The 24,294-nt window shown below is 41.5% G+C and overlaps 1 protein-coding gene across 1 annotated transcript in view; it reads right to left on the bottom strand.

The window, feature by feature from the left end:
- The window catches only part of LOC125235309 (parapinopsin-like), a 118,554-nt gene that overhangs the window by 68,329 nt on the left and 25,931 nt on the right, over positions 1-24,294 (bottom strand). Inside the window, exon 3 of the mRNA XM_048141830.1 lies at positions 6,103-6,262. Coding sequence (XP_047997787.1) covers positions 6,103-6,262 — 160 coding nt within the window. The remainder of the gene's footprint in view (positions 1-6,102; positions 6,263-24,294) is intronic.

Below are 24,294 nucleotides of genomic sequence, written 5' to 3' on the forward strand. Positions count from 1 at the left end.
AGTGTACAAGCTTCTAATGGGTTGGCAACGCGCATGTGATACTCCAGTTGAGTTGTCGGCGTTCATAGGTTACGGTGACCGATTTCCATCAGGCGGACCGTATGCTTGTTTGCCACCGACGTAGTATAAAAAAAACATATAAGGGATTAGTCAATCAGTGACTCGGAAAGTTATTTTCTCAAACATGCAATGAAATATTGTCTTTACGTTCCTTAAAATGGGCTGGGAAGTATCGCTTTTTGGGCGCAATAACTCGAGAGGACTGTAAAGGGATTTCATATTATTTTTCAGGCCTAGGCCTGCAAAGTAACTTTTTTTTATAAAATATTGTCCTTTAGAGCATTTTTTTTTATTTCATTGTATGTTTGAGAAAAGCACTATACATGCCTCGGCGTGAAAAAGGATTCCCGGCCTCGTATCCGGCTGGCTATTGGCCGGAAATCCTCATTTTCCCGGCCTCTGATGTAATGTACTATTATTCGCGAATAAGCTAAGTAATCTTTTAGATTTTGATCGACATGGATTTCCGGGAAGTAACCACAGATTTCATCAATTATTTAATTCAACTGTTTAGGCATATAACAATCTTATAGGTATATTATATTATATTAGTTGTAAATAGTCATCCAAAGTTTAGGTAGGTACCAGCAGCGGCTGGTCCATACAAGCCGATTCCCACCGGCTTGCCTAAAAATTGGTTACTAGTAAAGTACCTAATGTTAAGACAGGTTTCCTTTTGCTTTGGTGTTGCCTAGCAGAAAATTTCACCAGCCGCCACTGATAGGTACTTAAAATAACTGTTAGACGGCCCGTCATTCGGTAAATGAATAAAAGAAAATTATTTTACTATTGTAGATATTTAAGGCAGACTATAGAGGTCAGCATTCACAGAATATTGTTTCGAACTCAAATATAATACTTATAAATAATTCATATTTGACTTTAGCCCTCATATCGTGCTGTTCAACCGAATAATTATGAATAATAAATAGAACATTGCCTACAGCAGCTTTTATATACTAGATATTTATAATTCAATTTCAATTATTTATTTATTTAAGGGTCAATAAACTATAAACGAAAGTCCAGACGTTCGTTTATAGTTTAATAAGTCCAGCTTATTTACATAATTTTGGGTTTTTCGTCGGTAAACTTCTTTTTCCTTCAAAATTCTTTTTTTTACACAACGAAAAAATTATAAAAAATAGTAACCTAGTAACTTGACATTTACAGTTTTGCCCCCTTACATTTTGGCTATTTTCTATAATTAATATTAATATACTTTATTAAAAAATATACCTTCAGTTTGTAGAGGTTAACACGGTTCATAAATAACTATTCCAAATTTCAAATCGGTCGCTTAGTAGTTCTCGAGATATTTAGTAATGTGACAGACGGACAGAGCGGCGCCATGAGGGTTCCTTTTGTACCTTTTTGGTACGGAACTCTAAAAATACGTGTATATATTTATGTTATGCAAGTTATTGTATAACGAGGGCGAGATGGACGAATCGCAGCAATTAGCGAAGGTTGTAGCCACGATGTTGATTGGAGCCACGATTGGCCTCATTACGTGCCGATTGCCTTTGTTAACTCAGGCAGTCGGTTAACGTCTGCAGGCCTCGAATATCTTAATAATTATACAGAGTGTAAGGGCTATACCGGCAATAAATGGAACCAGATATGGAATTCATTAGTGTAATCAGTAATTAAGATGTGTTTTTAAGTTACCCTTATTTTTTACCCTATATATTATTCAGTTTTGAAAGTTTTCTCAGCAGCTACATATATGTACCTACCTACTGTAAACATGATTGCGATGACAGGCAATGACAACTGTCAACGACCGTTATATATGTCTTTGTTAATAACCTAACCTCAAAATTACAATTTTGAAAAAAACCCCGACCGCGACATAGTGAACCGATTTTCATGAAACATGGCTAAAAAGACTCCCGACTAACTCAAAGAAAAAAAAACTAAATCGAAATCGGTTCATTCGTTCGGACGCTACGATGCCACAGACAAACACACACACAGACAGACAGACAAACAGACAGACAGACAGACACACACACAGACACACACGTCAAACTTATATCACCCCGTCGTTTTTGCGACGGGAGTTAAAAACCAATCTTGCCAAAGAATACATCTTGTTCACTCAAAGCCGTATTTTGCGAACGACAAAAAGTATTAAGTAGGTAGGCAGAGGTACCTACTAATTTGTTGCTTTCTAGAAAGTAAGGTATTCGCGTTACATTGAGATAATTAGGTTAAAAGATTCTATTTCTCCGTCGGATCTTTATTATACAGAGTGGGGCCTGTAACAAAGGCGAAGAATTGAACTCTAGGCTATTCTCTTTATACTGATCAACATTTGTTCGGTGACTTTTAAAAATAACTTGTATTTTGATTTTTATCACCATTGAAAGTTTTTTCTAAGAGGTAATGTATTGCGAATTCTGTTAAGTCTAAAGTGTGACAGACAACATCAATGACAACAATAATGGCGTACATTGAAGCTAATATTTATTTTGTATGAAAAATTAAAAATTTAAAGCCTTTATAATTTTTAAAAGTCACTGAACAAATGTTGATCAGTATAAGGAGAATAGCCTACAGTTCAATTCTTCGCCTTTGTTACAGGCCCCACTCTGTATGCCTTTGAGCTACAAAATCTTCATGTAATTTCTCAACCGATGGCACATAGGGTAAACTCGCCTCATTCGGTGACACGCCTAGGCCGTTTTCACATTATCCGATCCGATATCGGGTGTCGGACCGACATCCTACAGCCGATAAACGCTTCCGATAATGTCGGATGTCGGTCCGATAAAACGCATTGTTCCAAATCAAGTATGATTTTGTATCAAAAAATATTTTTAAAAAGTTTTATATTTAATAAATTATAAGCACTATATTTCAAATATTTTATTGTAAAATTAAAATAACGAGTATAAAAATACTCAAGTGTGTGCAGGTAAAATAAATAATTTTACATTTAACTATATCTACTAAAACATGAAAAAATTAGTATCCGCAATTCGGACCGATGAATTACAATCTTTTTTTTCAACAGAAATTCATCATTAACAGCTGTTTAATAGACGCCATTTTTGTCACGCACACTACTACAAACGTATACCTACATTATATACGCACACATACAAATATTATCGGCCGACAGCTGGCGGGGGGTCCGGCATGCCAAAAATGTCGGAAGCGACAGCGACCTGCCGATATCGGCAGTTCGATGGTGCCTCGGACAAAAACTGTTGTAGGAAAGTGCCATCTGGATTAAATCCGCAATGTTTGCGTTTTATATCGTTTTTTAGTAATAATGATCTATCAAATACATAAATAAAGACCTGGAAGCGCATAAATCTTACATTTTACATCCTTCCTACATCCGATATCGGATCGGATAATGTGAAAACGGCCTTAAGTGCGTTTTCACATTATCCGATCCGATATCGGATGTAGGACCGACATCCCATACATTACAGGCGCCATCTTGAATTGTTTCCATTGAAATCCTTCCGACATCCGATATCGGATCGGATAATGCGAACACGGACTTACTTAAGCCATATCTGGCAGGCAAGTATGATCGCGCGATAAATGATAAAACATCTGGACGCGCGACCACACTTGCCTGCGTGGCCTGCCGTCGTATTATGCTTCCAATTGTATCACTTATCCACGTGGATAAGACATCTGTCACTCGCACACTAACATACTTGCCAAAGCGTGACGGATGCTTTATCCACATAGATAAGTGATAAAATTGGAAGCATAATACGCCGGCTGGACGCCACACTCGACACAATCAAAATACATACATTTAAATAAGTCCAGCGAACGTGTTAAGCATTAGGTAGGGTTAGGTAGTAGTGTCCACACGAGCATTTCCTGTCCGTTTGTCGTACAAGAGGGTTTAAGATGTAATCCCTTCGCTCACTTGAATAGGGACTTAGATTTGTACGGATTACCTCGTCATATTTCCTTTCAACGAATAACTACAAGAAACGGGAAATAAATGCGCCCATGTTTACAATTTTGGACAATTTTATACCCGGTTTTTATTAAGGGTTGAAAGCGTGTTTCACATGACGCTAAACGAAGTTACCGCTTCCCGGCTCCGTCGAACAGAAATAGTATATTGTGTATAGGTAAGGGGGATTTTGTCAACGAGTGTTAAAACTCGCGACAGCCGCAGGCTGGAGAGAGTTATAGACACGAGTTTACAAAATCTTTACCTCCTGAGTTACACATAATGTTTTTCTTCACATTTGAGAGGAAAATACAGAGAAAAAAAATCATAAGGCAAAACCTTCAATGAATGGCGGTGTTGTACTATGGCAACGCGGTCAAGCGCAAATCGAGATGGCCGTCACAATTTCCTGCCAGATTGCAAATATATATAAATAAAATAAATAGATATAACGATTTATCTACGTGGAATTTACTCTTTTGTTCGGCAAATAAAAGCAAAAAAATTACATGAAAAGTTTTTTTTTTGGTCCTTAGTTTAATCCATGAACACGAAATGAAGAATTAGCAGAGGTTTTAGATTTCGAAAACTCGTTCAACTAATCTGAGACCTTCGGTTGAAATTCGTAATCTACAAAATTGGAATGAGAAATTCTAATCTAGGTACTTTTTACAATTATTCTACAAAAGTGAAAGCAGCAGGACTCTTAAAACACACAAATAAAAATAGTTCAGTACGTTACTAGTGTGGAAAAGAGAAAGTTCGAAGAGAGAGGCGATAAATTAAAACACGACCGAAGGGAGTGTTTTAAATCGACACGAGTCAAATCATCAACTTCAAATTAGGATATCAATGACATCATGTTAAGCCCCCCATTCACGGTACGATATATCTGTACGATCCGTCGCTAAAAAATTATCGAAACGACCGATTGACAGTGTAGGTATGTCAATATCGTTAACGATTTACTTGATCGCATACGATATCGGACATCGCAACAAAATCCCGTGCAAGCATGAATGTCACAACGATCGATCGAAAGTGTGTGGACGCTTGCGACTTGCGACCAACGATTCGATTTCTATTTCATACTTACCTAATGACTTTGCTATCCCGTTTCGTTCGAGTATATCGTTTACGATCGCTCGTAAACGATCAATCGCTTCGTGTACGGTTGGCACTTTCCATGCGACCGATCGCCACGATATCTGTCCGATCGACGGAAACGACCAATCGTACCGTGAATGGGGGCTTTAGAATTTGTGTGAAATCACTTTGCACTCTTGTGATAGACTGAGTCCCACGCTACATACTAAATAATACCTATAACATGCAACTTTCTTATCGGTCGAAGTACCTACGCGTAAGCCTTTACCAGTTGGTGTGGTGAAAATGTTTTGTCAATAAAGATCTCAGAATCTGGATCGGAAAGTGTGAAAGCACTTCGCCAGGAATGTATCAAATCACCTCCGTGCAACGTGGCTCGGATGTTAAAGCAAGCGATCACTTCTGAGATTGCGTTAGATTTGGGGACTGATTTTTACATGTCGACTGCTCGATTTCGTGAATTTTGATCAATACTATCTACGCCACTAGTGAAAAGAATATTCAGGTGTAGTGCGAAATGTTTTTCCTAATTTTGATTTATTTATAACCTCCGTTTTTACAATTTGTAAATAGTGAAGAAATCAGAGTGAATGGATTCCCTGCATAAAGATAAAGTAAGACACCAACCCGTAGAAAACACACATAAGAGACAAAGTAGAACACCAAGTTGTAAGTGACTTACCAAGAAGAGCCATGAAGAACCCGTAGAGAAGACACATGGTCCGAAGATCCAACGATGGAATAATGAAGAGATCAAAGTGAAGGGATTCCCCAGCAAGAAGACAGAGCAGAAGATTAGAGAAGTTAAAGAAGTAGACAGCATGTTGTAATAAGTTACTGTTGTAACAAGTTAGTAACTTAGTAAGTCAAGAAGAGCCATGAAGAACCCGTAGAGAACACACATGGTCCGAAGATCCGTCGATGGAATAGCAAAGAGATCAAAGTGATGGGATTCCTGCATAAAGACAAAGTAGAACACCAAATTGTAAGTGACTTACCAAGAAGAGCCATGAAGAACCCGTAGAGAACACACATGGTGTGCCCGAAGATCCAGCGGTGGAAAAGCGAAGAGATGAGGGTGAAGGGGTTCCCCAGCACGGAGACAGAGAAGTCGGAGCAGACTAGGTTGAAGAGGATGATGTTGAGCGGCGTCCATAGCTGCAACAAACAAAGGTATTTATTTAAACTTTATTGCACAGTAAAATAAATTGACATATAATGAGAAGGGATACATCTCATATAGCTGTAGACAAAAGAATGTTAGAGATTAATGATGATCATTCGTCGTTATCGCGGGTGCAATAACAAATCAAATAAAAATTACATAAAACAGAATGTCCATTTTTATCACCGACTGTACCATTCTTACAACAGTAGTCTACTGTTCTCCGAGACGTTTCTAAAAACCTCTTACTTGATGGGGATACGACATCTCATAACAGAGTTCCTATGACCTTTCTGCTCCATCATCAGATCAGCTTCATGATACCATAATATTGCACTGTCACGTGATTTACATATGTATGCCAAATTTGATCTCAATCAGAAATCGGGAAGTGGGTCAAATTTAGCTTCCACGTTTTAACCCAAACTAACATACTAACAAGGTAAGTTGAATAAAAGCTTGTAAAAACCATTGATTGTATTATGTAAGAGGATATTAGAAAGAAGTAAGTGCTGAGGGACGAAAGATAAAATAGAATGGAATAAATAGGAATACAAGTTGTAATAAAATAGGAATACTCAAGTTGCACAAAAAGTTAAATTAATGCCAAAAGACATTCATTCATTCATTTTGGGGGTCCACGGGCTGGCTCATACATAACGTGCAGGCGGTAATGCAGCCAGTATTTTTGGGACTTTTGGGGCAATGATTAATGATGACTCAAAGCTTGTTGCGGATTTTATCATGTAAAACGAAGCATGCACGGATGCTATTTTGTACCTATGTTTGAAAGCCTATTTGGATGATGGTTTCTATGTTTTGGTAATAAAGAATTTTTCCGCCACTAAAGACATTCTCTATCAGCTTATCTTTGAGCCGAATACAGATTAATCAGTACCTTATCATCATCATCATCATTGGCCTTCGAGTCTATAACAGACTATACAAGCAGTGTCAAGTGGGGCGACAACGTTTTTCATGGCTGTGTAAGCCAATACGGGAGCGGCAAACACGACCACAACTCTGGCAGTGTAGTGTACCCGTGGCGGACAAGTATTGCGCTGATGACGCTTGGCGCGCTTACTTGCGAGTGCCGCAAACGAAGCATCGTCGTGAATTGTACGTCCGTCGAACTTGTCTCTGTCTTCGGCACCTGTAGATACCTACAGTGAGCTGCAAAAGCGCATGGCAAATTTATCAATGAATTCATTCATACTTTCTCCATGCAATTTAGCAGTTATAGGTGCAGACATATTTACGGTGACGAAAAATTTGAGACTAAACATAAATTCAAAAATTGCATTAGTACAAAGTAAACAAGTTAAATCTAGAACGATTCATTAACTTCGTTCAGTAGTTTCTCAGACTCAAGACAGATATATGGATAATTTGCATCTCGATATGCATATAGGCTAAGAGCTAGTCCCGGAAAAACGCCGGAGTTTAGTGGGATAGGATCAAGTTCTCCCTTCTAGCCAGAAGACGGAAAAAGATCGGCGAGGCCCACATATGAAAGGGTCACATCTATCAGCATCGAGCTCCCCGACGCAAAAACGACGGGGTGTTATAAGTTTGACGTGTCTGTCTGTCTGTCTGTCTGTCTGTCTGTCTGTCTGTCTGTCTGTCTGTGTGTGTCTGTCTGTGGCATTGTAGCTCCCGAACGGATGAATCCATTTCGATTTAGTTATTTTTGTTTGAAAGCTGAGTTAGTCGGGAGTGTTCTTATATGTATGAGAAATCGCTCGTTAAGACGATACGATACAGGTCAATTCTCCATACAAACGCTCTCGACTATTTCCTCCCTCATTTTTGAAGATAGAGCAATGATTTTTTCAACACAGATTGTTATTATTTTTATCTGTTTCGGTGTTTTATTTTAAAAGACGCTAGAGCCAATCGAAAATTTCTAAAAACGGCCTTTTTCAATATGGCTCAAAAAAGGTGTGATACTCAAGATCGGTAACAATTAGCCAAAAAATCTAAACGGTTCGACACAGATTATTTCATTGTTATTCAGATTCTCAAATTTCGTTCCGTTTAAATAAGTTTTGAAGGAGGAAACAGTCGAGAGCGGAACCTCGATTTTAAAGATTTTTTCGCAATATCTTTTAACTGAGTTGTTCTTAATGGACATTTTTTTTTATAATAACACTAGTATATTTAACTGAGATTCCCAAATTGAAAGGGGTACTCCTTTCCATTTTAGCATTTTCGCTCCCGTAGCGTCTTAATATGAACAATTGAACATGCGTACCCATTAGGGATGTATCATGTACCGACTATTGATTTGGCCGACTAGGCCGACTACCGACTAGTCGGCGGTTGGATGGCCGATTAGTCGGCCGACTAGTCGGCTAGTCGGCCAGAACATAAATTTCAACTAAAATCACCAACATTTTTAGTCATTCAATCGCAATTTTCATTATTTATACAGGCTCAAAGTTCTGTAAGAAAAAATTTTTTTTGACAACTGGTGTGGCTTAGTGGGCACTGATCCTGACTATGAAACCGATAGTCCTCCAGGTTCGAATTTCAATGAGGGCCATTTATTTCTGTGATGATTAAAGATATTCGTTGTTTTGAATAAGAAAGGACTAACCAATAGGTACATAATACAAATATATCGGCTGTTAATTTATTTTCGTCCTGTTTTTTATCACTTAGAAGGGGCCGACTAATCGGCCTTTTTTGCCGACTAGTCGCCGACTAATCGCCGACTACGAATGTGGCCGGATAGTCGGCTTTCCCGACTAGTCGGCGACTAGTCGGTACATCCCTAGTACCCATGCTTCCAGCTTTCCGATGCATAAGCGTTTTTTTTAGTATGAATAGGTACACTTTTGAGCACGATCACACCTGATGGCAAGTGATGATGCGGTCTACGGTGGAGCACGCGTACCTATGAGATACCATAGTCTTCATCATACTAGCGAGCGATTTTTCATACATAAAAAGCGGGTAAATGCTGATAGGTGTGACATGATGATGATGTCCTCCCAGACGTATCCGTCGAAGTTCATCAACTTAGTGCGCCAGTTTCACGAGGGTATGACTGCTCGCGTACGTCACGAAAGCGCCCCAATTTCCAGTCACAAGCGGTGTCAAACAGGGTTGTGTTATGGCCCCATCCCCATCCCTATTTGCCATGCACTTAAAAATTGCAACCATCAGATAACCGTCAATTCCCGCTCGGATAAAAGCATTTTTGACCTTGCACGACTCAAGGCTAAGAGCAAACTGCAGTGTGTCTCGGTCACGGAAATCCTATACGCCGACGACGTTTGTCTTATGGCCGACAGCATGGAAACCCTACAGACTTATCTAGATAACTAGTTTTTTAAAGGTGCGCGGGGCCCGAGGGCCCCGCGGTGTTCTTTTTTTGTTTTGCTTTTGTGCTTTGCTTATGCTTTTGCTTTTTGTTTTTGGTTTTGAGCTATGCTTTTTTGTTTTTGTCCTTTGCTTGTTTGATTTATTGCTTTGCTTGTTTGCTTTTTTGGTTTAGCCTTTGCGTGCTTGGGAGCACTCTCTGCCCGCAGCTCGGCCTGCGGCCTCGCGTGCTTGGGAGCCTGTCAGACACGCTCCGGGCCTTCGGCCCTCCGCGTAGTTACTGTGGGTGTTGTAGGGAAGTTGGAGCTTAAACACGACCCAATAGTAAAAGTGTCTTGAGAAGTTTCGCTTCTCTAAGACACTTTTACTATTGGGTCGTGTTTAAGCTCCAACTTCCCGGTCCGCCGGCGAGCCGATCAGGGACGCTCCGGGCCTTCGGCCCTACGCGGAGCTCGGCCTTCGGCCTTCGCTTGGTTTCGAAGCTCCGCGTCGGGCCTTCGGCCCGCCGCTTCGCTTATTTAGATACCTTTTGTTATTGTTTTGCTTGGGAGCACAGTCTGTACGCAGCTCGGCCTGCGGCCTTCGCGTGCTTGGGAGCACTCTGCCCGCAGCTCGGCCTGCGGCCTTCGCGTGCTTGGAAGCCTCTCAGGCACGCTCCGCGTAGTTACTGTGAGATTTGTAGGTAAGTTGGAGCTTAAACACGACCCAATATTAAAAGTGTCTTGAGACGCTCACGACGGGCCTGCGGCCTGCGGCCTCCGGCCCGTCATTTCGCTTCTCTAAGACACTTTTACTATTGGGTCGTGTTTAAACTCCAACTTCCCGGTCCGCCGGCGAGCCGATCAGGGACGCTCCGGGCCTTCGGTCCTACGCGGAGCTCGGCCTTCGGCCTTCGCTGGGTTTCGAAGCTCCGCGTCGGGCCTTTGGCCCGCCGCTTCGCTTATTTAGATACTTTTTGTTATTGTTTTCTTGGGAGCACAGTCTGCACGCAGCTCGGCCTGCGGCCTTCGCGTTCTTGGGAGCACTCTGCCCGCAGCTCGGCCTGCGGCCTTCGCGTACTTGGGAGCCTGTCAGACACGCTCCGGGCCTTCGGCCCTCCGCGTAGTTACTGTGGGGATTGTAGGATTTGTAGGGAAGTTGGACCTCCGGCCTGCGGCCTCCGGCCCGCCGCGTCGCTTTTTAGACACTTTTACTTATATTTTCTTGCTTGGGAGCATCTATCTGTACGCAGCTCGGAACTTGGACCGGAGCAATGACCGTCGGGCTGTAGAACGCTCCCTCAGGCTGGTAGGGAAATTTGACTTTGTCCCCTCTCGCCGCTGTTTTTGACTTTTCCAAAAAATTTTTTTTCTCATTTCTATTTTTGGCCCCCGCTCTTACCACGTGCCAAATTTGAACGCGCTCGGACCGAAAATAAAAAAAAAAAATTTCAAAGTCGGCCATTTTGAAATTTTGTAAATGCCATTCGATGGACCTCAGATAACTGTACAACATTAGTTTAAGCACTATTAACCTTTTTCCTACCGTTACGAAGCTATGGGGATTTAAAAAAAAACCTCCATACAAACTGGTAGGGAAATTTGACTTTGTCCCCTCTCGCCACTGTTTTTGACTTTTCCAAAATTTTTTTTTCTCATTTCTATTTTTGGCCCCCGTTCTTACCACGTGCCAAATTTGAACGCGCTCGGACCGAAAATTAAAAAAAAATTTTTCAAAGTCGGCCATTTTGAAATTTTGTAAATGCTATTCGATGGACCTCAGATAACTGTACAACATTAGTTCAAGCACTATTAACCTTTTCCCTACCGTTACGGAGCTATAGGGATATAAAAAAAGGACCTCCATACAAATTTCAATTGGCCTTCAAAGGGCGCCATTTTGAATTTTTCAAAATTTTCTTTTTGTATACTAATCTTGGGGTAGCTGTCTACCCGTGTGCAAAATTTCAGCGCGCTCGGACCATTTTGAAATTTTTCAAAAAAAAAAGTCGGCCATTTTGATTTTTTTTTAATGCCATTCGATGGACCTCGGGTGACTGTATAACATTTGTTTGAGCACTTTTCACTTCTTTGTACCGTTACGGAGCTATGGTAATTAAAAGAAAAACCTCCATTCAAATTTCAATTGGCCCTCAAAGGCCGCCATTTTGAATTTTTCAAAATTTTCTTTTTGAATATAAATCTTGTGGTGACCTTCCACCCGTGTGCCAAATCTCAGCGCGCTAGGCCCATTTTGAAATTTTTCAAAAAAAAAAGTCTGCCATTTTGATTTTTTTTTAATGCAACTTTTTTCTACTCCGAGACCTGTATGACATTTGGTCGAGCACCCCCCGGCTATCTCTTACGGTTTAAAAGTTGCCATACAAAATAAAAGTGGCCAGTTTTCCCACATTTATAGCATTTTTCAAAATTTTTTTATTTCATTCAAATCAAGGCCGCTTGGAGATTCTATGACCAAAATTTGAGCTCTCTACAACAAACTTGAAAAATCGTCAAAAAAAAAAGTCGGCCATTTTGAAAAAAAAATGGCGGCGTCAAAAACTGCCCAGGGTCCTCTATGACATTTGGTCGAACACTCCCCGGCTAAGTCCAGCCGTTTGGCCAGGCCGTCCGACATTTTTTTAACCGGAACCGGTAGACCGACGGTCTGATCTATCCGGGGTCGCAGGACCAAACTCTATACGACGACACCAAACACTGCCACCTGCAAAAACTCCTTCTGCCCATTTTTTGAAAAATGTCAGTCGGGTTGTAGCTTTATATTATATAGACTAGTTTTTTAAAGGTGCGCGGGGCCCGAGGGCCCCGCGGTCTTTCTTGTTGCTTTTTTGTTTTTTTTTTTGCTTTGCTTGTTTGTTTTTTTGCTTTGCTTTTTTGCTTTTTTGTTTCTTTGCTTAGCTTGTTTGTTTTTTTGCTTTACTTGTTTGCTTTTTGCTTTAGCCTTTGTGTGCTTGGAAGCACTCTCTGCTGTTCGCAGCTCGGCCTGCGGCCTTCGCGTGCTTGGGGGCCTGTCAGACACGCTCCGGGCCTTCGGCCCTCCGCGTAGTTACTGTAGGGGTTGTAGGGAAGTTGGAGCTTAAACACGATCCAATAGTTAAAGTGTCTTGAGAAGCTCACGACGGGCCTGCGGCCTGCGGCCTCCGGCCCGTCGTTTCGCTTCTCTAAGACACTTTTACTATTGGGTCGTGTTTAAACTCAAACTTCCAGGACCGCCGGCGAGTCGATCAGGGACGCTCCGGGCCTTCGGCCCTACGCGGAGCTCGGCCTTCGGCCTTCGCTGGATTTCGAAGCTCCGCGTCGGGCCTTCGGCCCGCCGCTACGCTTATTATGACACTTTTAATTATTGTTCTGCTTGGTAGCACAGTCTGTACGCAGCTCGGCCTACGGCCTTCGCGTGCTTGGGAGCACTCTGCCCGCAGCTCGGCCTTGCGGCCTTCGCGTGCTTGGGAGCCTCTCAGACACGCTCCGGGCCTTCGGCCCTCCGCGTAGTTACTATGGGGGTTGTGGGGAAGTTGGAGCTTAAACATGACCCAATAGTAAAAGTGTCTTGAGAAGCTCACGACGGGCCTACGGCCTGCGGCCTCCGGCCCATCGTTTCGCTTCTCTAAGACACTTTTACTATTGGGTCGTGTTTAAGCTCCAACTTCCCGGACCGCCGGCGAGCCGATCAGGGACGCTCCGGGCCTTCGGCCCTACGCGGAGCTCGGCCTTCGGCCTTCGCTGGGTTTCGAAGCTCCGCGTCGGGCCTTCGGCCCGCCGCTACGCTTATTATGACACTTTTAATTATTGTTCTGCTTGGGAGCACAGTCTGTACGCAGCTCGGCCTGCGGCCTTCGCGTGCTTGGGAGCACTCTGCCCGCAGCTCGGCCTGCGGCCTTCGCGTGCTTGGGAGTCTCTCAGACACGCTCCGGGCCTTCGGCCCTCCGCGTAGTTACTGGGGGTTGTAGGGAACTTGGCGCCCCTTCAGGGACGCTCCGGGCCTTCGACCCTACGCGGAGCTCGGCCTTCGGCCTTCGCTTGGTTTCGAAGCTCCGCGTCGGGTCTCCGGCCCGCCGCGTCGCTTTTTAGACACTTTCATTATTGTTCTGCTTGGGAGCATTCTCTGCCCGCAGCTCGGCCTGCAGCCTTCGCGTGCTTGATGGGAGCCTCTCAGACACGCTCCGGGCCTTCGGCCCTCCGCATAGTTACTGTGGGGGTTGTAGGGAAGTTGGCGCCCCTCTCAGGGACGCTCCGGGCCTTCGGCCCTACGCGGAGCTCGGCCTTCGGCCTTCGCTTGGTTTCGAAGCTCCGCGTCGGGCCTCCGCGGCACTTTACTTATATTTTTAGACACTTTTACTTATATTTTCTTGCTTGGGAGCACTGTCTGTACGCAGCTCGGAACTTGGACCGGAGCAATGACCGTCGGGCTGTAGAACGCTCCCTCAGGCTGGTAGAGAAATTTGACTTTGTCCCCTCTCGCCGCCGTTTTTGACTTTTCCAAAAATTTTTTTTTCTCATTTCTATTTTTGGCCCCCGCTCTTACCACGTGCCAAATTTGAACGCGCTCGGACCGAAAAAAAAAAAAAATTCAAAGTCGGCCATTTTGAAATTTTGCAAATGCCATTCGATGGACCTCAGATAACTGTACAACATTAGTTTAAGCACTATTAACCTTTTTCCTGCCGTTACGGAGCTATGGGGATTTAAAAAAAAACCTCCATACAAACTGGTAGGGAAATTTGACTTTGTCCCCTCTCGCCACCGTTTTTGACTTTTCCAAATTTTTTTTTTCTCATTTCTATTTTTGGCCTCCGTTCTTACCACGTGCCAAATTTGAACGCGCTCGGACCGAAAATAAAAAAAAAAATTTCAAAGTCGGCCATTTTGAAATTTTGTAAATGCCATTCAATGTACCTCAGATAACTGTATAACATTAGTTCAAGCACTATTAACCTTTTCCCTACCGCTACGGAGCTATGGGGATTTAAAAAAAGGACCTCCATACAAATTTCAATTGGCCTTCAAAGGGCGCCATTTTGAATTTTTCAAAATTTTCTTTTTGTATACTAATCTTGGGGTGGCTGTCTACCCGTGTGCAAAATTTCAGCGCGCTCGGACCATTTTCAAATTTTTCAAAAAAAAAAGTCGGCCATTTTGATTTTTTTTTAATGCCATTCGATGGACCTCGGGTGACTGTATAACATTTGTTTGAGCACTTTTCACTTCTTTGTACCGTTACGGAGCTATGGTAATTAAAAGAAAAACCTCCATTCAAATTTCAATTGGCCCTCAAAGGCCGCCATTTTGAATTTTTCAAAATTTTCTTTTTGAATACTAATCTTAGCGCGACCGTCCACCCGTGTGCCAAATCTCAGCGCGCTAGGACCATTTTGAAATTTTTCAAAAAAAAAAGTCGGCCATTTTGAATTTTTTTTAATGCAACTTTTTTCTACTCGGATACCTGTATGACATTTGGTCGAGCACCCCCCGGCTATCTCTTACGGTTTAAAAGTTGCCATACAAAATAAAAGTGGCCAGTTTTCCCACACTTGTAGCATTTTTCAATTTTTTTTTATTTCATTCGAATCAAGGCCGCTTGGAGATTCTATGACCAAAATTTGAGCTCTCTGCGATAAACTTGAAAAATCGTCAAAAAAAAAAGTCGGCCATTTTGAAAAAAAAATGGCGGCGTCAAAAACTGCCCAGGGTCCTCTATGACATTTGGTCGAATACTCCCCGGCTAACTCGAGCCGTTTGGCCAGGCCGTCCAACATTTTTTTACCCGGAACCGGTAGACCGACGGTCTGATCTATCCGGGGTCGCAGGACCAAACTCTATACGACCACACCAAACACTGCCACCTGCAAAAACTCCTTCTGCCCATTTTTTGAAAAATGTCAGTCGGGTTGTAGCTTTATATTATATAGATTTGGACGAATCATGTCGCAAGTTTGGCTTAGTAATCAGTGCGTTGAAAACCCAGGTGTGACATAACAGTTGTAACGGACTAGCTCCTGGTCTATATTCATAAATTGAATCTAGATGAAGCCGTAAGATAGCTCGTATTGTTTCACCGCAGTGCGGTTGAAATAGAGAATGAATATTAACAAGTGATGAGGCTTACCTTACAAAACTGATATGATGTGATGTTCCCAAATGATTTTTCAAACAACTAATAACCTAACCAGAAAATTAAAACAAAAAAACTCGACATAGTAGACCGATTTTCATGAAACATGGCTAAGAACACTTCCGACTAACTCAGCTTTCAAACAAATAAAACTAAATCTAAATCGGTTCATCCGTTCGAGAGCTACGATGCCATAGACAGACACACACACAAATAGACAGGCAGACAGACATGTCAAACTTATAACATGGGGTGTTTTTGCGTAGGGGGTTAAAAATCATTTTCCGATGTTTGTTTACCTACGCTACCGATCGTTCTCTTTAACCTCAAAAACACTGTCACCTATTTTACAATAGTGAATGAATGAATGAATAAATGAAGAATGAATGAATGAATGAATGAATGACAATTGTCGCCCGACAATGACACTTCGTCGTTGATTGTCTGATCAAGAAGGAAATCGTCACTACTTTGAAAAAAATTGTATCTTTTTCTTTCAATGAAGAAAAGAATGTAGTAAGTATATGTATAGAATGCATAGAGACTTATTTCTACTATTACATATCATCGTTTTATCTTTTATGAGGAGCAAAATTGTGTATTTATTTATGAGATACGATTTTTCGATCCCTGTCAAAGTAGTGACGAAATATTGACGCAGAGTAACAATGTTACTTATCAACCGAATGGCCGTAGCCGAATGGCAGTTCTGCGAAGCGAAACGGAGCCGAAACGCGGAAACGAAAACCGAAAGGCAGTCTGGCTCTGTCGCGGTAATACGCAAGAGCGATAGAGATAGATATCTACGAGCGTTTCGTTTGGTGAGCGTTTGTGCCATTCGGCTACGTACCCAGAAATAGTCGCAGAATTGTCAGTGTAAAGTGCCAATGTCACTGTGGTAAAATAAACTGATAGACTCAGTATTTTAAGTTTGTTTTTTATCATGCAGAAACGTCTGCGAGCGATATTACATATTTTTAACCCCCGACGCAAAAACGACGGGGTGTTATAAGTTTGACGTGTCTGTCTGTCTGTCCGTCTGTCTGTCTGTCTGTCTGTCTGTCTGTCTGTCTGTCTGTGTGTCTGTCTGTGGCATCGTAGCTCCCGAACGGATGAACCGATTTCGATTTAGTTTTTTTTTATTTGAAAGCTGTATTAGTCGGGAGTGTTCTTAGCCATGTTTCATGAAAATCGGTCCACTAGATCGCGGTCGGGGGTTTTTTCAAAATTTTAATTTTGTGGTTAGGTTATTAAATTAAAGGAAAAATGGAAAAATTCACACCTCCGGCAGGACTCGAACCTGCGAACTTTGGCCTTACCGGGTCAGTATTTTAAGAATGTTCTTTAAAGCTCAGCCACATATGCGCGTTTTGAGAGCGTAGGCGGAGCGTTAGCGGAGCGCAATGATAGCGGTGCGCCGGACGAACGCTGGCGTTGCGCCCAGCGGACGCCAGCGGGAACTAACAAGCGCGGATTACGAGCGGAATGCGCGCGGATTGCGAGCGGAACGCTAGCGTTCGTCCGGCACTCTGCTAACGCTAAGTACGTTATCAAAACGCTTTATGTGTGGCAGATGCTTCAATCTTCATTTAGTATCTAAAACTCTGCAGCCTATCTATTCAGGGTGGCTAGCCGAATGGCACAATCGCTCACGAAACGCTCACGAAACGAAGCGCTAGTAGATATCTATCTCTATCGCGCTTGCGTATTGGCGCGACAGAGCCAGCGGCGTATCGCTTTCGTTTGGCGTCGGAGAAATGCCATTCGGCTACGGGGCCTGATCAGGGTGGCTAGCCGAATGGCACAATCGCTCACGAAACGCTCACGAAACGAAGCGCTAGTAGATATCTATCTCTATCGCGCTTGCGTATTGGCGCGACAGAGCCAGCGGCGTATCGCTTTCGTTTGGCGTCGGAGAAATGCCATTCGGCTACGGGGCCTGATTACACACATGTTCATGACTCGCTGTAATTCTGCGGCTCGCTATTGCGAACCAGTCGTGCGAGCAAAGCTGAGCGCTTTGAGAAGTGAAGCGATCCATTTATAAGTAGCACAGTATAATAAAGAGTACTATCGTACAGTATGGCCACCACCTGCTTCCCGCTTGAAAGTGCTCACAGTTACCGCCTGTCAAGAAACTGACCAGACGACCTGTCATATCTCACACAAGCATGGTACAGATGTAGTTCGAACAGGATTTCCTTCGGAAACGTTCGTATTTGTCATGCTAGTTCAGTCAATGTCAGTCACAGAGAACCTCCTATAGAGTGACAATATTGTAAATTTTGTGCGCGCTACAAATCACCAGTGCTTGGGGCGCGAGGAGCGGGACGGAATGTGTTTAGCGCGCTGCGATTGGTCGTTTCAAGGACGGCAGGCAGTCGCGCCAGATGAAAAGGGAGTCGCGTAAGTAGCCAGTGTAAGTTGACCTATGCCGGCTCTGAATAAATAAATTTGACTTATTTGTGGAATGTAATACCGTCTGTTTTTAAATTTGATCTTCTTGTTACCTTTCCACACTACAGGTGGACATCTTTAAGTCATCAAAATACCCTTTTTCAATTTTTTTATTGCGAAAAACACGAGCTGCTTTCGGGTCGGTTACTTGGTCGTTACTGATCGGGCACGGCGAGCGCCCGCTCTTATATCATGGCAAATACAAGTAAGACTTTAGTAGTATTAGTTGGAGTAATAATAGTATTAGTTGGAGTAATAATAGTATTAGTTGGAGCTCGCTGCATTATATGAGAGAATGTTATGTACTCCGTAATTGTCATGTATATCAGTACTTAATACTTGTTTGAATGTTTGTTATGTGATTTACAATATATATGATGTGGATGTACTTTTATAATAAAAATAAAAAGACTGGTGACCGCGAGTCGTCTTGTAATGGATGTCTATAGGGGTTGGTCTGTGATGTCAGTACATCTTTTACTGACACTGACTGAAATAGCACGACGCGTTCGTACGTTTCCGTAACAATTCGAAGGCAAATCTTTTCGTACTACATCTGTACGCGTTCGCACACACGAGCTTAGACTGTGTGCGAAGGAAAGTGCTTCTTTCACATCGTCACCACTTTTTAAAAAACTAGTATCTTCGTCTGTCAATGAAAAGAAAATTGTAGTAAGTATGTATGGAATGCATATAGACTTACTGCGTTTTAACTTCGAGGAACAGCGTGAGATACGAGATTTTTTTAAAGTAGTGACGATATGGTATACTTGATCGCCATTGTCCGTGGTGTGGTTTATAATCTCTGGGCACGTAGCCAAATAGACAAGCGCTTACGGCAATATCGTTATCGTAGCTAACTATCTCTGTCGCTCTTCCGGATTAGAGCGACAGAGACAGACTGCATTCCGATCGTGCTGTACCTACCTCTTCTCGGAAAACAGGATGAGTTTGTTATTTGGCAACGATTAATCTAATCAGTATAGATTAATTAAGGTACTGCGAATAACGTTAAAGCCTAATTACAGGCAATTTTCAAAATTGACAAAAATAGGAAATTATTTTAATTTTAATAAAAAAAATCAAAACGGTCCGACACAGATAAAAATCTGTGTCCTGTATCGTCTCCAATTCCAGCCATTTTTTTGGCAGTGTTATAAATTTTGACTTGCCCTCCATGCTATTTTAACGCCGATCACGTGGTGCCCACGTGGCGTCAAACGCGTCAAAAAAGTCAAAGATACTGAAGGTCAGACGAAATGCGGAGCAGTATGATGGAGGCTTTGACGTCTGTCTACCTTCATCAATAGCCGGGTGCAGAGCGAGGCAATTTGGAAAATGCGCAGGGTTGCAAATAGGAAAAAAAAACAAATGCTTTTTTCAGAATTATAAAAAAAAACATGAAAAAAACCCAGCATCGATGTTTTTTTTTTCAATTTTTTTTTCTTGTTTTCAGATGAACAAATAATACGACAATAACGGTTTTTCGTGATTTGTAACGTTTCAATAACAATAAAGTACAATTTTAAATCGATGGACATTCAATAGGTATATAAACGTTAATTGGGGAATCCCCGATGCGGCGTAGAGCGTGGAGAGGCGGATGTGTTGTTGTGTTACGCACTAGCTTTTGCCCGCGGCTTCGCTCGCGTTAGAAAGACAAAAAGTAGCCCATGTCACTCTCCATCCCTTCAAGTATCTCGACTTAAAAAATCACGACAATTCGTCGCTCCGTTTTGCCGTGAAAGACGGACAAACAAACAGACACACTTTCCCATTTATAATATTAGTATGGATTCTATCAGAAAAACATATTATTTTCATATCTTCAAAACACTTTACCTACCCAATTGTGGCCGTATTGCAATGATTGCAAACATCAGTCAAAACTTAGACACGCCATATCACCAAGAAACGTTCTTAAAAAAAACATATTGATGTTTTATAACTTGTTTCTTATTTACAGCCAGGACTAAAGTAATATTATAGCAGCCTCCTTTTTTAAAATACTACCATAATGACGCTCAGCGGACAAAGGCTTTCTGTGATAATTTCGAGGTTTCGTCTTTTCACATTTTTTACGAGAGGCATTTTTTATTCATGATTTCATTTTGCCTTTGTGGTCCGCTTTAAATATTTAAGCGTGTTTTTGTTATATTTTACAGCTAAATATTTGTCAATGCATTTGTCGTGTACGTATAAATTTAATGTATTTTTGTATACCTTTCCCATCTACTGTCATTCTGTAGGAACCTCAGAACATATAATACTAGAGACCGTACAAGCAGAATACAGAATCATTTATTTGTCCAACATAGGTGTAAATAAGTTGTTACATTACATTTCAGTTCAGTTTCACCATGTGGCGCCTCCGGCGGATGTGTCGTAATTGTTAGTGAGCATACGGTTGTCGTTGTGTGCGTGCCTGATGGCATAACACGCTGGCCGTTCGCATGTATTTACACAGACGTGGATATGATGCGCGTGTATTGTGTAGCCCTAGGAGCGTCTACCTACAAGTGTGTGTAGGGTTGAAAAAAAAAACGGTTTTTTTCTGGCTGAAAAATAAACATGAAAAAAAAAACCGTGAAAACAAACAGTTTTTTTTTTTTTGAGTATGTTTTTTTTCTAAACACAGACAAATACAACAAGACGGCCCTTACAGGGCGACTCGCGGTCACCAAGCATACGACAAATCAGGTTTATAAAAGTTTGAACGCGTGCGACACCGATCAGTAGCGCCCAAGTATACGACCCGCTAACAGTGTTCGTGTCCGCTCGGGAAAAAATCTTAAATAATCAAATTTGGTTGCAAACAATGGTCTCTTGCAGCATAAAGTGGTGTGGCAAGTCTTCTAACACTTCTACATATAAAAAAGATGGAATAACATTCCACAGTTAAGTCAAATTAATTATTTTGTTGAATATTGTTTATTATCCGCGGAGTTCATTTATATTGGTTAATATGGCTGTACTGAGCGGCGCCGAGGCGCGTCCATCCCTTTTTGCCTAGTTAACAATGCGATATGCTATCCCTTTCACGTAAACGACTAGGTATGGGGCCATGTTAGTTTATGTCTGTTGCGGGAACTTCGTACTACCGATACCGTTCGTACCCTGTGCTACCATTTTATGAAATATAAAAGAAAGCAGATTTGTAATTGTGAATAATTATCTAGAATCTGTAGAGTCTGTAGTGTTATTTAGTTGATTGATTAGTTTAGAATATTTAGTTGGTAATTTAACTTAGTAAACGTAAGTAAAAATGCACAGTTTAGTTATTAGTTACTAAAATGATTTTTATTGAGGTGCTATCACAATCATCATCCTCCTTGCGTTATCCCGGCATCGGCATTCGCCACGGCTCATGGGAGCCTGGGGTCCGCTTTGGAAACTAATCCCAAGATTTGGCGTAGGCACTAGTTTTATGAAAGCGACTGCCATCTGACCTTCCAACCCGAAGGGTAACTAGGCCTTATTATAATTTAATTATAATACAGTATGTAAACTAACGAAAACCATTTACTGTAACCCGTAAATGTCCAGGTGATACTGAGAAATTTTTACTATGGGATCAACCCCGAAATCACGAAAATATCTTCTGACAGTTTCATAGGTAGTTTTATTTTATAGTAAGTATTTCCTATCGCAGAGTAATTTTTTATTTCGCGTTTTGGGTGTTGGTCCCATAGTAAAAGTTTCTCAGTATCACCTGGACATTTACGGGTTACAGTAAATGGTTTTCGTTAGTTTACATACTGTATTATAATTTGTTGCAAAACAAATTCACCACAGTACTGGTACCGGTACCATTGTCTATAATAGACATGTCCCATTCCCATCCCTGCTGATAATCGTAAAGGCGCGCCATTATTTGAAACGACCAATGGCAGCACCGTGTGCGCCCGCCTCGCCCCGCAAGGATTGGTGATTTGCGTCTCGAACAATATCGCTTGCATTAGGCTTCTAGTGGGGTGTTCTGTGTTTCTAAAGGTCGAAACCTCAAAATTTGCAGAACAGTTAATACTTTTATGCGGTTTTTTAGACTTTGTATTAACTATTAAACAAATTTAATTTAATAACTTTAATCTCTGGTTTTATAAAACTAACATTTACACAATCTGTAGTTAGTAGTTATCTCTATCTACTGTTGGCAACACCACCGCCTCTCCACGCTCCACGCTGCATCGGGGATTCCCCACTAAATGTTTCTATACCTACTGAATGTTTATCGAATTGAAATGTACGTTATTGTTATTGAAACGTTACAAATCACGAAAAACCGTTATTGTCGTATTATTTGTTCCGATTTTCGAAGGCTGGCACGTTTGTTCTCACTGTATGCCTCCACTTCGGCCGATCTTGTGCCGAAGTCTCCCAGTGCGATGGTTCAATGTCACAAACATCTCCGTGTGTGACGCTTAAGCACATCTTTGTAGCGCTTTGTTCCTTTCTATATCTGTGGCCTCTTTTCCTCGGTTCCTCATGGCTGAGGGTCGCGACGCGACATTATGCACCAAAGCTCTCCACTCCGCACGGTCTTCTGCAGTCCTCATAATAGACGCCTGTGTTAATCCCTGGCAGGCCTTCTTAACGCTGTCCACCCAGCGGCTCGGTGGATGGCCACTTCCCCGTCCTCCATCCACCCTGCCTTCTATTCTGTGGTAGGAACGTAGAAAGCAAGTAAACTCATTATTTATGTAACTTTATGTGCCCCTAGCGTAACCATGACCCTTTTACAGCCCAACATTGAGTAAACAATGCATTTTCCATTAAAAATAATTTGTAGTATATTCGAGAAAAATTCAATTTACTTTAAAATTAACTTTACAAACGGAGGGCCGACTTCGATGAATTTTTCATTGGACTTTATTACCTGCGTAAAATTATTTATAATGCAGTTTGTATATTTTTGCATATGAAAGAATTCCTTTTGTATACCAATCACAATCAGTCATTTTGTTACGAGTCTGAAACACTCGCCAGTGCGTGAAGGCCCTTCGGAGTCATTATTGGTTCCTTTGCAACAGCGCGGAATTCTCCATACAAACTTCCACCCCTCATTTTTGGGAAGTGGGGGTCAGAAAGAGACTAAAAATTGCCTTTGTCATTCTCCATCCCTTCAATTTTCTCCACTTAAATCAATTCGTCGCTCCCTTTTGCCGTGAAATGCGGACAAACAAACAGACACACACACTTTCCCATTCATAATATTAAGTCATCATCATCCTCCTTGCGTTATCCCGGCATTTTTGCCACGGCTCATGGAAGCCTGGGGTCCGCTTTTACAACTAATCCCAAGATTTGGCGTAGGCACTAGTTTTTACGGAAGCGACTGCCATCTGACCTATAAAATGTATCGTCGCTGCGCGTGCAAATTTCGCTATGTGTTTTTAACCTACTTTACAGGAGAAACAAAAAACTGTTTATTTCGGCAATTATTGAACATAAATAAATCAATATTTTTATGGCATAAGTATTTTCACTTTTGCATACATTAAGAAATAACTTGAAATTTTATTTCAGTTATTTTAAGGTTAAAAAAATATTTTTTCATAAATATGTTACATAGCGATTATAATTTGAGTCATAAAAAACCGGTATGTGTCTTACAATCACTTAACTAGATTTTATTCTTAAGGAACAAAATACAATTTGTGCACTTTATCGTCACATGGTTATTTAATCATATGATTTGAATTAACTATGTTGTTGTTTATTTGTAATTTAGCAATTCATTTTCGAATTAATTATTTCAGAAAAAACACGATTTAATACTATAAGCTTAATACACAATACTATAATAAAAAACTCGATTAAATATTACTACCAATATATTACAACCACAGAACTTAATTTTGATAGAAGAAACAAATTCATATATTTGTAGAGGGGCCGAGCGTGTCAAATTTTGTACTGAAGTTGATTCTTGCCTGTAATTTTAAATATGTCTCAGGCTCTTGATTGTTCATAATTTTTGTGTTGTTGCAATTGAATATCACGTAACGAGGCATTTTTTATGTTTTGGTTGACTTCAACTTACAAAAATTGACGCCCGAAAGCTGCAAGCTGCGAGTAAAGACGGACAACTCAGTGGATTTCACTGAGTTCATTTGACACGCTAAATAGATAC

The sequence above is a fragment of the Leguminivora glycinivorella genome, chromosome 17, assembly GCF_023078275.1.
Source record: "Leguminivora glycinivorella isolate SPB_JAAS2020 chromosome 17, LegGlyc_1.1, whole genome shotgun sequence".
In the NCBI taxonomy this organism is placed as follows: domain Eukaryota; kingdom Metazoa; phylum Arthropoda; class Insecta; order Lepidoptera; family Tortricidae; genus Leguminivora; species Leguminivora glycinivorella.